Genomic DNA, 16,262 nt, shown 5'->3' on the forward strand with positions numbered 1-16,262 from the left:
GTATAAAAATACAATAAAACCTGCACTTTATCTTTACTTCTTTATTGTTTTCCTACCCTTTTTTAATCGTAGACATGCTTGATCTTGGAATACTGTATTCCGTTCAGTAAAGGCACATTCACATGAAAAGCACAAATAACTTTTGCACTTTTCTGCTTTTTTCCACGTTAAGTTTTGTGCACCGCTTTTTTGAAAGTACAGCTAACCACAGATACATGTGGAGCTTTCAGAGTTGATTTGATTGTTATTCGTCTAATATGCACTCTTTGATCACGTTTCACCGCGTCGCTCAATCTGAGCTCTAAACAAAGCAGCTGTTCATTGTTAACTTGAAATTAAATTAATACATTTTTCAAAAGGCTGATTTTTTTTCTCCCCATTTTCCTCCTGATTTAGCGCACTCAATTTTGTTCTCTGATCCTGAGAAATACCAGATTGCATCCGAGGAGAGCATGTCGCTGTACACGCCTCTTCCGACACATGTACAGCCCTCCTCTTCTCGTCCATGCATTCTGCACAGGCGTCTCTTCCGCCAATCAGTTTACACAGCGTATGAAGACACACCCACCCACACATAGTCCGGTTCTTACCCCTGCAAATACGGTGGCCAATTAGTATCTGCTGCAGGCACTGCCAATAATGCCCGTCAGATGGCGACCAGCCAACCTGTGCCATGCAAGTTTCGAACCGAGGAGTTCAGAATCTCGGCGCTGGTGTGCTACCAGAATATCCCGTTGCGCCACCTGGGCGCCAAAACGTCGAGTTTAAGTGTACAAATTTCTCCCTGAAAGTGCGTCAAGTTTCAGATCTTTCTAGTTTAGGGGACGTCGAGTTACAAGATACCACTGTACTCTGTAAAAAAAAAAAAAACATCCTTAACTTATTAAATTAAAGAGTGTCCTTCCAGTTTTAGCAGCAGCTTCCATGTCTTCAGCAGCATTACAGACTCTCTTCTGAGTGTGCTAGACTTTCCCACCAATGTCAATATCCTAATCTGAGCACTGTCACTTTACATATACACCCGTAATTTATTTTATTTATCTTGAGATCCATACTTAAATTGTACTGATTATCCTGTGTAAATATTCCTTCTTTTTTTTAAAAATCTTTTTGGAGAGTGTCAAGCTAAATTTCGTTGTAGCCAAGTATCATGACAAATATAGTTTCTTTTTCATCTTTTACTTTGTGACGAAAAGACATTTTACCAACCTAAATAAAAAGGTTTTGATTTTCATTGTGGTACGTATTCAAGTTAATACTGTATTAAATTGCAAAGATGTGTTTACTGCATTTCAAACTGTTTCACTGTAGTCTACATATGAATCTGGCACTAATTCCTCTCCATATTTCACTGCCTGTATTTATGTAAATGCAGATGTAAAATGTATTTGTGTTGTTTGTTTTTAATAATAAATTTTTTGGAATTCCCCAGACTAAACCAGTAGGTCACGTGTATCTTTCAATGGCGTGTGGTGTTTTGAGGTTTGCTTAACAGCGACACACCCAAGGCTGCGTCCTAAAATTGAGTGATGCTACCTACACTACGTACTTAAAAAAATAAAAGCCGATTTAATTAAATTCTAGATCAAATATTAATTAAATTTTAACAAAATAGATATTTTAGAACATGATGCACTATCAGAGCGAGTCGTTTCTTAAAGACCCGTAATCTTTTCTAATGTGATATGCACACTACCTATAACACAAATGCGATTTGGAACGCATGTCCAAACCGTTCCGCAGCCATTTTTTTTACGTTGTAGTATGTATAAACGGACATAAATTTAACAATTTAACTAAAGTTATTAATTAAATTAATAACGGCAGTTAATTAATTTTCAGTATTGATATAGAATTGTGTCGAATGCGGCATGGACAGAAAGAATTGCGCAGTTCTGGTACGCGTTTTGAATTTTTACCTCAGGAGCTAAAACGAAGACAAGAGGAAGCATAATCATGTATAATCGGATAAACCCTCTCATGTGGGATTGAACTGGTGGTTTGAGAAACAGAATGGAAGAACAAAAACTAACAGTTGGTTTGCACATACTCGGTAAGCAGGAAAGCTACACGGTCAGGGTCTGGTCTTCTTTCTGATTGACGCAGTTGCTCGTTAATGTTTCACTCTGTTCCCTTTTTCGACTATCTTGTCAATAAACAGAATGGACGATTGAAGCATTGTACTTGCTTACTTTATATTTATTAAATGTACAACAGTAACGAACATTAACTATCGCATGTACAAACATTTCTATTACAAACCCGCGGCGCATACATCTGTGTGCGTGGATTTAACTGTTCCGTACTGAAACATAAAACCGTCACACGTTCCATACATCAACACATGTTGTTACATCTCTTTTTGTTTTTGTTTTCAGTCGGTTCCTTTGCATTAATTAACATTCTTCCATAACATGAAAAAATAACAATACATAAAACCACATTTCAAGTTGTTGACTTGTTGCCTGGTTGTTGGATTTATGATCTGAATCAGTCAGTCTTTTCATTTCGCAAGTGTCGTCGGTTCCTCCTCAGACTGACCACGATTAGTTAAAATGTAATAATCATACGAGGGTTCTTTAAAAACTTTCCGCACTTAAAAAAATGTTATTGATTAGAATTGTAAAAAACAAATTACATCACTTTTCTACATAGTCACCTTCCCATGCATTTTCCCAGTGTCCTACCAACTTTTTAATGCCATCAGCAAAAAATGTTTTTGGTTGAGTGCATAGCCACCGGTGCACAGATGCTTTCACATCATCGTCACAAGAAAATCTTCTTCCTTTTAAAGCTTCTTTGAGCAGTTCAAAAAGGTGGAAATCAGATGGTGCTAAATCCGGACTATAAGCTCTCTCCGTCTCTCAGACACGTGTCCTCACCGTTTCCAAAGAAAATATAAAAACTTTTTGAAGATCCCCTGTAAAATAAGGTTGCTGAATAACAGTTTCAGTTTGCCTCAGAAAAATCCACTGATTGCTCATCTCCCTCCTTGTTCTATATCTGGTATATGAACAGTTACACTGGGCAAAAAATAAAAACAACCTTTAACAAAACAACACTATTTGGCCAAAAGCATGTGGACGCCTCTCCTAGTTATTAGGTTTAGGTGTTTCAGCCACACCCACTGGTTACAGGTGTATGAAATTCATTCTATAAAATATATTATGTGCTTACAACTTTGTGACATTGATTTAAAAAAAGCTTTTTGTTTTTAGCATTACTATGTTACTGTCTACAGAACAAGGTCCATAAAGACAGAGATGACAAGTTTGGTGTTGAACAGTTTTAATGACCTGAACAGATTGACATTGGTTAAAAATGGAACACATTATGAGCCTTCTCATCCAACATTAGAACCAGACATAACAAATGCTGTTCTGAGTGAATAGACACAAATTTCACGCACTTAATAATCTTGCAAAAAGCCTTTCCAGAAGAGAAGCTTACAACCACAAAGAGGGAGCTTCATGTTAATAACCATGGTTTTAGAATAGGATGTTCATGGAAAGGTGTCCACATATCTTTGGCCATGTAGTGTATGATTCCGAGGTTTACCTGAATTTTTTAAGCAGACAAATGATAATAGGCAGACAAAGTCAATTTACCTAGCTTTTGTATTTAAAAATTTGCTCAGTAACAGCAGACCAAATCCCTGCAATGGCATGATGCCCTGTCTAGGGTATCTAAGCCTTGCGCTCAGTGTTTCCTGGTAAAACCGGACCTCTTGTGACCCTGACCAGGATAAAGTCATTGCAATATAAACTTAACAAATAAACTGTGCAATATCTTTCAGTAGCCTGATATCAGCTGTGGGTGGTTCTTACCATTTTCTTTTCTTGTCGTTTTGATTAAAAGCTCACAGGGGCAAGCAGTTTTGGGATTTAAATTTTCTTCTGTCAATATTTTGTTTCTGTGACTGCATTAATAACATAAACTTTGTAATGATACAGTTCTTTGTAATTTTATAAGGGGTTTTAAAAAAATATGCTGTTATGAAACTTGTATTTTGTCTCCACACAGGTATCTGTGCTGTACTCGCATATGGAAATGATTGTGGCCAAAGTGAATATCTATCATCGGCAGGGAAATGCTGTCCTATGTGTAATATAGGTATAACATGATTATTTGTGTGTGTGTGTGAATGAGTATATATATACTGTATACTGTATATATATACAGTGTATCACAAAAGTGAGTACACCCCTCACATTTCTGCAGATATTTAAGTATATCTTTTCATGGGACAACACTGACAAAATGACACTTTGACACAATGAAAAGTAGTCTGTGTGCAGCTTATATAACAGTGTAAATTTATTCTTCCCTCAAAATAACTCAATATACAGCCATTAATGTCTAAACCACCGGCAACAAAAGTGAGTACACCCCGAAGAGACTACACCCCTAAATGTCCAAATTGAGCACTGCTTGTCATTTTCCCTCCAAAATGTCATGTGATTTGTTAGTGTTACTAGGTCTCAGGTGTGCATAGGGAGCAGGTGTGTTCAATTTAGTAGTACAGCTCTCACACTCTCTCATACTGGTCACTGAAAGTTCCAACATGGCACCTCATGGCAAAGAACTCTCTGAGGATCCTAAAAGACGAATTGTTGCGCTACATGAAGATGGCCAAGGCTACAAGAAGATTGCCAACACCCTGAAACTGGGCTGCAGCACAGTGGCCAAGATCATCCAGCGTTTTAAAAGAGCAGGGTCCACTCAGAACAGACCTCACGTTGGTCGTCACACTACATCAAATTGGTCTGCATGGCTGTCACCTCAGAAGGAAGCCTCTTCTGAAGTCTCTACACAAGAAAGCCTGCAAACAGTTTGCTGAAGACATGTCAACAAAGGACATGGATTACTGGAACCATGTCCTATGGTCTGATGAGACCAAGATTAATTTGTTTGGTTCAGATGGTCTCAAGCATGTGTGGCGGCAATCAGGTGAGGAGTACAAAGATAAGTGTGTCATGCCTACAGTCAAGCATGGTGGTGGGAATGCCATGGTCTGGGGCTGCATGAGTGCAGCAGGTGTTGGGGAGTTACATTTCATTGAGGGACACATGAACTCCAATATGTACTGTGAAATACTGAAGCAGAGCATGATCCCCTCCCTTCGGAAACTGGGTCGCAGGGCAGTGTTCCAGCATGATAATGACCCCAAACACACCTCTAAGACGACCACTGCTTTATTGAAGAGGCTGAGGGTAAAGGTGATGGACTGGCCAAGCATGTCTCCAGACCTAAACCCAATAGAACATCTTTGGGGCATCCTCAAGCGGAAGGTGGAGGAGCGCAAAGTCTCGAATATCCGCCAGCTCCGTGATGTCGTCATGGAGGAGTGGAAAAGCATTCCAGTGGCAACCTGTGAAGCTCTGGTAAACTCCATGCCCAGGAGAGTTAAGGCAGTTCTGGGAAATAATGATGGCCACACAAAATATTGACACTTCAGGAACTTTCAATAAGGGGTGTACTCACTTTTGTTGCCGGTGGTTTAGACATTAATGGCTGTATATTGAGTTATTTTGAGGGAAGAATAAATTTACACTGTTATATAAGCTGCACACAGACTACTTTTCATTGTGTCAAAGTGTCATTTTGTCAGTGTTGTCCCATGAAAAGATATACTTAAATATCTGCAGAAATGTGAGGGGTGTACTCACTTTTGTGATACACTGTATATATATACAGGGGTTGGACAAAATAACTGAAACACCTGTCATTTTAGTGTGGGGGGTTTCATGGCTAAATTGGACCAGTCTGGTGGCCAATCTTCAGTAATTGCACATTGCACCAGTAAGAGCAGAGTGTGAAGGTTCAATTAGCAGGGTAAGAGCACAGTTTTGCTCAAAATATTGCAATGCACACAACATTATGGGTGACATACCAGAGTTCAAAAGAGGACAAATTGTTGGTGCACGTCTTGCTGGCGCATCTGTGACCAAGACAGCAAGTCTTTGTGATGTATCAAGAGCCACGGTATCCAGGGTAATGTCAGCATACCACCAAGAAGGACAAACCACATCCAACAGGATTAACTTTGGACGCAAGAGGAAGCTGTCTGAAAGGGATGTTCGGGTGCTAACCCGGATTGTATCCAAAAAACATAAAACCACGGCTGCCCAAATCACGGCAGAATTAAATGTGCACCTCGACTCTCCTGTTTCCACCAGAACTGTCCGTCGGGAGCTCCACAGGGTCAATATACACGGCCGGGCTGCTATAGCCAAACCTTTGGTCACTCGTGCCAATGCCAAACGTCGGTTTCAATGGTGCAAGGAGCGCAAATCTTGGGCTGTGGACAATGTGAAACATGTATTGTTCTCTGATGAGTCCACCTTTACTGTTTTCCCCACATCCGGGAGAGTTACGGTGTGGAGAAGCCCCAAAGAAGCGTACCACCCAGACTGTTGCATGCCCAGAGTGAAGCATGGGGGTGGATCAGTGATGGTTTGGGCTGCCATATCATGGCATTCCCTTGGCCCAATACTTGTGCTAGATGGGCGCGTCACTGCCAAGGACTACCGAACCATTCTGGAGGACCATGTGCATCCAATGGCGGTGCCATGTATCAGGATGACAATGCACCAATACACACAGCAAGACTGGTGAAAGATTGGTTTGATGAACATGAAAGTGAAGTTGAACATCTCCCATGGCCTGCACAGTCACCAGATCTAAATATTATTGAGCCACTTTGGGGTGTTTTGGAGAAGCGAGTCAGGAAACGTTTTCCTCCACCAGCATCACGTAGTGACCTGGCCACTATCCTGCAAGAAGAATGGCTTAAAATCCCTCTGACCACTGTGCAGGACTTGTATATGTCATTTCCAAGACGAATTGATGCTGTATTGGCCGCAAAAGGAGGCCCTACACCATACTAATAAATTATTGTGGTCTAAAACCAGGTGTTTCAGTTATTTTGTCCAACCCCTGTATATTAGGGCTGTCGAAGTTAACGCGATAATAACGCATTAACGCGATTTCAATTTAACGCGATTAAAAATAATAGTGCCGTTAACGCAAATTCTAGTTAATGTTGAGACTTGACTGGTAGAACTACAACGCTCGGTTACATTATGTTAACAAACCGCAAATGAAAAACGGTGGCAAGTCCGACATTAAAACGTTTTAATGTCGGACTTGCCACCGTTTTTCATTTGCGGTTTGTTAACATAATGTAACCGAGCGTTGTAGTGATGCACTTATAAAGAAATAAATACACGCTATATTCACAAGTTGTCGGGAGCAGAACACTTTTATTAACTTATTCTGTTAAGGTACCAAATACCGGAAAGCTGAGTCAAGCACGTTAGTCCATGCACTATGGAAGCCCCAAAGGGTCAAAACACACTCACTTCGTGTAGAAACGGCCATCAAACCATTGTCACAATACAACCACAGAAAAGTCTGTTACAATAACTACGCCTTATCCCACCTAAAGCACCGCTGATCTACAATGTTTGCTGATGGAGAAATTCTAAACTACAATCTGACATTTACTGCCTAGTATGTGAGTGAATAAACTCCCGTACAGTTTTCTCTTGTCCCAGCAGTTTTTAACATCAGTACATTTAGCATAAAATGTGTTCACCATTTTAATTGTAACATTTCACATAAAAATCTTTGTTTTCTATAACATTTACACAGATTTTTTTTAATGTGATTAATCGCGATTAACTATATGAAATTCTGAGATTAATCGCGATTAAAAAATGTAATCGTTTGACAGCCCTAATATATATATATATATATATATATATATATATATATACAGTATATATTAGGGCTGTCATGCGATTAAATTTTTTAATCGAGATTAATTTGGCTCTTTAATCGCGATTAATCTCGATTAAAAAAAATTATCGCATGACAGCCATTCGCAGTTAATCGCAAACTAATAATTAAGCAAAATTTGAACAGTTATGCACATTTTTATTGCAAGAACCATTTCTAGATGCAACACTAGTGGTGTAACTAGGAGCTCATGGGCCCCAGTTAAAAAAAAAACAAAGTTGGGCCCCCTCAACAAATTGCATATGCTGATGGCTGAACAGAATGAATTAAAAGTCACTCAGAAGTTACAATTCCTGCCTCTGGTATTTTAATGCACAGTTGTAGTTTTTTTAGTTTTACTAAAATTGTAATATAATAAAAATGACTTGGCGATATATATATATATATATATATATATATATATATATATATATATATATATATATATATATACAGTATATATGCTTTTTTGTCATACTTACATTTTTCAGATTATCAAACAAATTTCAACATCAGACAAAGATAACCTAAGTAAAAACAAAATGCAGTTTTTTAGTGATGATTTCATTCAATAAGGAAAAAAAGCTATCAAAAACAAACCTGACCCTGTGTGAAGCCCTAAAACCTAATAAGTGGTTGTGCCACCCTTGGCAGCAACAACTTCAATCAAGCGTTTGTGATAACTGGCAATGAGTCTTTCACATCTCTGTGGAGGAATTTTGGCCCACTCTTCTTTGCAGAATTGTTTTAATTCAGCCACATTGGAGGGTTTTTGAGCACGAACGGCCTGTTTAAGGTCATGCCACAGCATCTCAATTGGATTCAAGTCTGGACTTTGACTAGGCCACTCCAAAACCTTCATTTTGGTCTTTTTCAGCCATTCAGAGGTTGACTTGCTGGTGTGCTTCGAATCATTGTCTTGCTGCAGAACCCAAGTACGCTTAAGCTTAAGGTCACAAACTGATGGCCGGACGTTCTCCTTCAGGATTTTCTGGTAGAGAGCAGAATTCATGGTTCCATCAATTACAGCAAATCTTCCAGGTCCTGAAGCAGCAAAGCAGCCCCAGACCATCACACTACCACCACCATGTTTGACTGTTGGTATGATGTTCTTTTTCTGAAATGCTGTGTTAATTTTACGCCAGATGTAACGGGACGCACACCTTCCAAGAAGTTCGACTTTTGTCTAGTCAGTCCACAGAATATTTTCCCAAAAGTCTTGGGGATTATCAAGAAATTTTTTTTGCAAATGTGAGACGGGCCTTTGTGTTCTTTTGGTCAGCAGTGGTTTTTGCCTGGGAACTCTCCCATGGATACCATTTTTGCCCAGTCTCTTTCTTATTGTTGAATCATGAACATTGACCTTTACTGAGGCAAGTGAGACCTGCAGTGCTTTAGATGTTGTTCTGGGTTCTTTTGTGACCTCCTGGATAAGTCGTCGATGTGTTCTTGGAGTAATTTTGGTAGTAATCCACTCCTGGGAAGGTTCACCACTGTTCCATGTTTTCTTCATTTGTGGATAATAGCTCTCACTGTGGTTTGCTGGAGTCCCAAAGCCTTAGAAATGTCTTTGTAACCTTTTCCATTCTGATAGATGTCAGTTACTTTGTAGTTGATCAGGGCATAATGTGCTGCTTTTTGAGATATTTGTGCTTACTTCATGTTGTCAGACAGGTTCTATTTAAGTGATTTCTTGATTCTACAGTAATCAGGCCTGGGTGTGGTTAGTGAAATTGAACCCAGCTTTCCCAAAATTGTTCCCAATTACTTTTTCACATAGGGCCAGGTTGTTTGGGATAGCTTTTCCCTTAATGAATGAAATCATCATTTATAAACTGCTTTTTGTATTTACTCAGGTTATCCTTGTCTGATATTCAAATTTGTTTGATAACCCGAAACATTTAAGTGTGACAAATGTGCAAAAACAAAAGAAATCTGTAAGGGGGCAAATACTTTTTTTTCACAGCACTGTGTATAGTTATATACATATATATAATTGTTGCTTTCTCTTTTCTGGTTGTTTCATGTCTGTGTTTGCAGGTTTGGTGGTTTTAAGAGATTGTACTGGTCCTTACACCACAAAGTGCAAACCATGCTCCAAGGGAACATACATGAATGCACCCAATGAACTTAACAAGTGCTTTCCGTGTAAAACATGTGATAAAGGTATCCTTATTTGTGTGTTTTGTCATGTTTTAATTGTTTATTTATGAATCAACTGTCTTCAGTTTTTTTTTATTCTGACCTTTTACAACTAGGCCTGTCTGCATCAGAACAATGTACCAGAATAAAAGATACTGTCTGCGATGTTCTGGATGGACATTATTGTAAGTATTACAGTGGCAAAGAATGCGAGATGGCTTTGAAACACAGTAAATGTGAACAAGGGCAACAGATCAAAACTCCAGGTAGGTCGTCATTCCAACCTTTTCCTGAATATTACCTGATTAGGTCACCAAAAATTAAACTGTATATGGATTTTATTAGAACTGTGAAGTATTTGTAAAAACTTGTTATTAACAAGTGAATTGTTTCCTACTGGAGCTGAATGAGTGAAATCATTTCCTTTTTATGATATTCAGCCAGTCAAAGTCATTGAAATGTGATGCAAGACACTGAGAGGTGGGAGATAAGAAATTGGTTAATTTAAAACTTAGAAGGCTTAGAAAACACAATCAGTCTTTGACATTGTAATAATTATAAATAAAAAGAGAAATGTAAAGAGTCATTGGGCAAAACATTTTAAGATTGCACAAAAAATACCACAGTATAAAATACATGTGTTTAGGAGTAAATAAATATATTTATAAATGCTGTTGTATGGACAGTAAACTAAAAGAACTAATACTATCCACTACGATAGAGAATCCCACCTTATTATAGAAACACAGAAAATTTAATGGATTTATGTTTTTGAAAGAGTAAAACAACTGATTTTCCACCCAAACTAACCAATTTCATGTTAAGGAAAACTCAAACATCCAAATCCCTATCAGTACTTTCAAGTACTTTCAAGAAATTAGTAAAAGGTCAGATACCAGAAAATTAAATGACCAGTGTTTAGTAAGTTTAAGTGTTTAATAGTAGGCATTATATAAAAAAAAAAAAAAAAACAATGTCTACAAAATGTATTGTTATTAAAAACATTTATACTCTGCAGCTCTAATGATGAATAGTTTTACAAAAAGCACAAACATTTCTCATTAAAACTTCAACACCAAGCAAAGCAGTGGCTTTAAAAGTGATGATATGAATTATGTAGGAATCTTTCATTTCCCAAAACTTTAAATGTGCAAATTACTGTTTAAATGTTAAAATTTACTCGAGGTTGTTCATTGTTTATTTTGTTTTAAAGTATTGTGACATATAGGCCTGTAGTGCAAAGCTATAATGACTTGCTTGGAAGTAAACTGACATACAATTGGATGATAACATGTTAGTGATAAGTAATTTCAAACTCTTTTTAGTCTTAGAGTAGGATGTAAAGTCTGGGGTATTTGTTAAAGAAGGATTATGTGTAGGGGTTCTTTGCATTAGTGAATGATTAAATTGTTCTGGCAGAATTGAGCTGTTTGCTGTGGATCTTGGCTTCTTCTATTCAAATTTTGTTAAATTTTTTATATTCTTAAGGCTTTACGAAGCACTTGCCTTTGTTCTTTTGGCTGCTGCTGTATGTAGGCTTCGCAACAGCAGATACTTGGTTGATGCACTTTTGGCAGCAATTACAGCTTAAAGGCGTCTTGGGAAAGAAGCTACGAGCTTGGCACACTAGTTTCTGGACATTTTCGCCCATTCCTCTTGGCGTATCCTTGCAAGCTCTGTCAGGTTGGATGGTGAGCGTTGGTACACAGCCATTTTTAGCTCCTTCCACAGATTTCCGATTGGATTCAGGTCTGGGCTCTGGCTGGGTCACTCAAGGACATTCACAGACTGCTCCTGAAGCCACTCCTTTGTTCTCTTAGCTGTGTGCTTCGGGTCGTTGTCATGTTGGAAGGTAAACCTTCGCCCCCAGTCTGACGTCCAGAGCGCTCTGGAGCAGGTTTTCTCTCGATGATCTCGATGTACTTAGCTGCATTTATGCTAGCTACAGTCAAGCATGCCACTGCCATGCTTGACTGTAGGGATGGCATTAGCCAGGTGATGAGCAGTGCCTGGTTTTCTCCAGTGACGCTCGGTATTCAGGCCAAAAAGTTCAATTTTGGTTTCATCAGACCAGAGAATCTTTTTTCTCATGGTTTGAGAGTTCTCTAGGTGCCTTTTGGCAAACTTCAAGCGGGCTGTCGTGTTTTTTAAGGAGTGGCTTCCGTCTGGCCTCTCTACCATAAAGGCATGGAGTGCTGCCTGGATGGTTGATCTTCTGATAGGTTCTCCCTTCTCCACAAGGATATGCTGGAGCTTTGTCAGAGTGACCCTCGGGTTCCTGCTCACCTCCCTGGCCAAGGTCCGTCTCTCCCAATCGCCCAGTTTGGCCAGGCAGACAGGTCTAGAAAGATCTTTGGTGGTTCCTTCCACTTCTTCCATTTACGAATGATGGTGGCCACTGTGCTCTTTGGGACCTGTAAAGCTGCAGCAATTTTTCTATACCCTTCTCCAGATCTAACAATCCTGTTTCTGAGGTCTGCAGATAATTCCTTTGACCCCATGGCTTTGAGTTTACTCTGATATGCACTGTCAACTGTGGGACTTTATATAGGCAGGTGTTGGCAAGCCCCAATCATGTCCAATCAATTGAATTTACCACAGGTGGACTCCAATTAAATTGTAGAAACATCTCAAGCAGTATCAGTGAAAACAATAAATTAGCACAAATGTCTAAAAACCTGCTTTCACTTCATTGTGGGCTATTTTGTCTAGAATTTTGTGACAAAAAATGAATAAATATATATAATTTATTTAAATACTTTATTTATTTACAGGGACCAAAACCTCAGATACAGTTTGTGAGCTCTGTTCACATGGTTATTATTCTCCAGAGGGAGAGAACTGCACTAAATGGACTGAGTATGTTTTATTTTTCTTCATATAGGTTGTCTAATTTATTTTGTATTATTGTGTTTACCTTTCAAGTATCTTTAACTTTTTTCTCTTTTTTAAGCTGTTCTATCAAAGATATGATTCAAGACGAGGAAGGCAGTTCTGTAAAAGATGTTCAATGCAAACAAAGAAGGAAGAGATACTTTCTCATACCTGGATTTGTTATTAGTCTCATTTTTGTTTTACTGTTTTTATACATGAAGCAAAGGTCTTTAAGCAAATCAAATAAGATGATGCAGCAATGGCACAGTGGTATGTACTTTTATCTTCAATTAAATTTACATTAAAAGAAATATTAGATAATATTAAATGATTAATAAAATGATGGGTGTGTTATTTGATGAGCTTTGTGCTTTGCATAAACAATAAAGTTTAAAGCTTTTATGTATAAACTGGCAACATGTCAGAGATCTGAAGTGTTAGTATACTATGTAAAGTATTAGTACTGTACTATGTGGTATAGTATTAGTATAATATGAGATACGTGTTGTACTGCATTAAGTATTTTTTACAGTTAGTATTTAAACTACTTTTGTCTTTTGAATTTCAGATCACCAGAAACCACCAGTAAGTACCAACCTTTTTAGTTATGTAGGATGTTAAAGACTTTTTCCAAAACATTATTGCCAGTGTTTGCTTCATTTCATTGTCATCAACTGCTTTATCCTGGTCAAGGTTGCGATGGGACTGGTTTTACTGGAAAACGTTGGGCACAATGCAGCAGCCAATAGAACTGCTGAGATTCAAACCCGGATCTCAGCGGTGGTGGGCTAGCATAATAAACTGCTGTGCCACCAGAGTGTGGACTGGCTAATCTAAATGCTGCTTGTGTTTGACTAATTGGGTAAAGTTGTAAGTGTTTGTTGCCCAGAGTGCCCTGTGATGCAGTGGTGGCCTGTCCGGGGTGTTTCCTGCTTTTCCCCCTATGAATCAGACCCACCGCGACCTTGATGTGGATAAATCAGTGGTTTACAGATAATGAATGAATAAATAAATGTTGCTCAGAGATGGATATGTCTCCTTGAGCTTTTTATTTCTGGGTGGTGCTGAATCCACTAAACAGATTAAAGCCATTATCAGTAAATAAATGTAGTTTTTTAGCCCTTGATTAAATTGTTTCATAAACAAACAGTATGTTACAAACACAATTACAATTATTTAAAAGAAACACAATCCTAGTTAAGTTATAATGTACTGTGTATTTTTTATAATTATAAAAATATAATAATAAATATTTTTTTGTAAATTTGTACTTGTAACTATGCATATTGTTATGGATTTTTGTGGCTTAATGATTAGAACATCTAATTTGTTCATTTTTTGTCAACATCTGCATTTTGTATACATCCTTGTCAGTAATTATGTTTGATAATGTATCAGTCAGTCAGTAGTTATGAATGAGAATTTTATATAAATATAAAAAAGCTCATACAACAGTGGTCTTTGTAAAGGACAAAAAGAAAAACGTTAAACTGCAGATTTAAGAACTTGGGCTTTTTGTGTAACATTCACTAATTCCTCTCTAATCATGTTAATCTTGCTTGATTATGGTCAAGCTTTTGACCTATCATATTTTCAGTAAACCCACCACTTAGATTAGTTAGAAAAGGAAGTATCTGTAAACCTTGAGTTTTATAAATGTTATTAATGGGTATATTTTTTACATTTAATTAGCAGATTTCTGTTGAAGAAACAAACAATGGCAGTGCAAAACTTGTGACATCATTGAACTGTGAAAACGAACCGTAAGCAATGAACTCATATACTTTAAATGATGCATGTTTATAGATAGCTAAGCCTCTTAAAAGTAAACATTTGTTTTATTGCTCACCTCTAGAGAAGAAAACCTGAAGGATGCGATCACGTGATCCTGCTAAGTTGTTCATTTGTGTTCAGCAAGACCAATAATGTGTGTGACCAAGAATCCAACTAAAATTTCAAATTCAAGTGTATTTGTATAGTGTTTATAACAATGGACATTGTCTCAAAACAACTTCACAAAATCCAGGACCAACAGACCAAAAACCCCTTTTGAGCAAGCCAAGGGTGACAGTGGCAAGGAGAAACTGACCTAACATTACAGGAAACCTTGAGAAGAACCTCAGCAGGGACCAGTTCTTGAGTGAAACTACTTTAGTTTATTATTAAATTAAAACCACTACAGGTTAATAATATAACAATGTTGTTGTAGAATTCTTAAACAATTGAAGCGGCATATAGTACATGACTGCATGTTGGCCTTTGGTGATTTTCTACAACATTGTTGGTGTATCAGCTTACAATGCCTATATCATTTGGACTGAAAAGGTGAACCTGCCAACTCAATCTCCAGCAGCAAACAATGAATCCAGTGGGCACAGGTGATGGCAAGAAGAGGAAAAGCTACCAGGACTGCCCCTCTCAACAAAATAGTAAAACCAGCACCACATGTGTCTGGTGCAGGAAATACATCTGCAGTAAACACCTGCTTACACTGTGCTTATCATGTGGGTAGTAATGAAAATGTGAAGAGATTGTTTGACAAAAAATTTAAGACTAACCATATCTGAGATACAGAATCCAAAAAATTAAACAGAATTAAAACATTTGTAAATCTGTGTTACCATGTTATTAACCATTTTTACAATGCTACAGTTTATTAACCCTTTAATGGTCTCTCCAAGAAAATAATGTTTAAAAAAATATTTATTTGCATTTCTTAGTTTCTTGGGACTATAGAAACAAAAACAATTAATATTTTTACCGGTGCACACATTTTGTTTAATGAGCCTCTGCTAAACAGTTGAGATAATCACATAAATGATGCAACTGCAACATGGATCATTTTTCAGCTGCTAGCTTCAAGTTAATATAAAGGTTAGAAATGCATCTACCAATATTAGAGTAGAGTAAATACGGCCCAGACACGATTATTTAAATACAGCTTGTTTTTACCCAAGTATTTAGACACAAAGTAAGCTCAACCAAAGGATGAGCAGACCATTAAGGGGTTTATAATTGTAAAAAAATGTATATATCATATGTTCTTATATTTCATGTATTTTCTGATAATTCTTAATAAAGATCTCTTTTGACTTGACCTTTTGCATGGCTTTGAGTATTTAAACTGTGCAGGTCCATCTGACCCATAACATTATGGATGTAATTATTTTTTCAAGCATAATAGGAGGGTTAATTGCTTATTATAAAACGGATAGTTCCGGTCCTAAAATCTGATTGGCTGAGCCGCGTTCGAAGCCGTTGTAAAATCCCCGATAAACTCACACCTAGGACCACCTCACATCATTCCATATTAATACGCCACTGAATAGAAAAGTTAATGTTATTTTCGCCCTCATGTTGCCTAGCAACACTGTTAATCGAACTATTTTGCGTCGCGGAAGAACGCTTTATTGTAAGTTTATACACAATAAATACATTTATGAATTAAACATTGTTGTATGTAT

At 37.7% G+C, this 16,262-nt stretch overlaps 1 protein-coding gene across 2 annotated transcripts; it reads left to right on the forward strand.

Annotated features, from left to right (window-relative positions):
* The first annotated feature begins 1,791 nt into the window (after window positions 1-1,791).
* LOC134318264 (tumor necrosis factor receptor superfamily member 14-like) lies at window positions 1,792-15,895 on the forward strand. 2 transcript variants are annotated; one of them, XM_062999096.1, is made up of 9 exons: window positions 1,792-2,053; window positions 4,024-4,113; window positions 9,823-9,948; window positions 10,041-10,190; window positions 12,699-12,783; window positions 12,878-13,068; window positions 13,367-13,383; window positions 14,494-14,561; window positions 14,654-15,895. In XM_062999096.1, exons 1-9 carry the CDS (start codon window positions 2,014-2,016, stop codon window positions 14,682-14,684), a joined length of 798 nt encoding a protein of 265 aa, XP_062855166.1. In that variant the 5' UTR covers window positions 1,792-2,013; the 3' UTR covers window positions 14,685-15,895. The 2 variants fall into 2 exon arrangements, with proteins under 2 accessions (XP_062855166.1, XP_062855165.1); XM_062999095.1 differs by having other exon boundaries at window positions 1,796-2,053; window positions 14,491-14,561.
* The last annotated feature ends 367 nt before the right edge of the window (window positions 15,896-16,262 follow it).

The sequence above is a fragment of the Trichomycterus rosablanca genome, chromosome 7 (genome assembly GCF_030014385.1).
Source record: "Trichomycterus rosablanca isolate fTriRos1 chromosome 7, fTriRos1.hap1, whole genome shotgun sequence".
In the NCBI taxonomy this organism is placed as follows: Eukaryota; Metazoa; Chordata; class Actinopteri; order Siluriformes; family Trichomycteridae; genus Trichomycterus; species Trichomycterus rosablanca.

Excerpts from the sequence above, each read along its gene's own strand:
- LOC134318264 (XM_062999095.1), top strand. The coding sequence starts at position 2,014 with ATGGAAGAACAAAAACTAACAGTTGGTTTGCACATACTCG. Across the intron at positions 2,054-4,023 it reads AGTTGGTTTGCACATACTCG|GTATCTGTGCTGTACTCGCA; the intron begins GTAAGCAGGAAA and ends GTCTCCACACAG. Across the intron at positions 12,784-12,877 it reads AACTGCACTAAATGGACTGA|CTGTTCTATCAAAGATATGA; the intron begins GTATGTTTTATT and ends CTCTTTTTTAAG.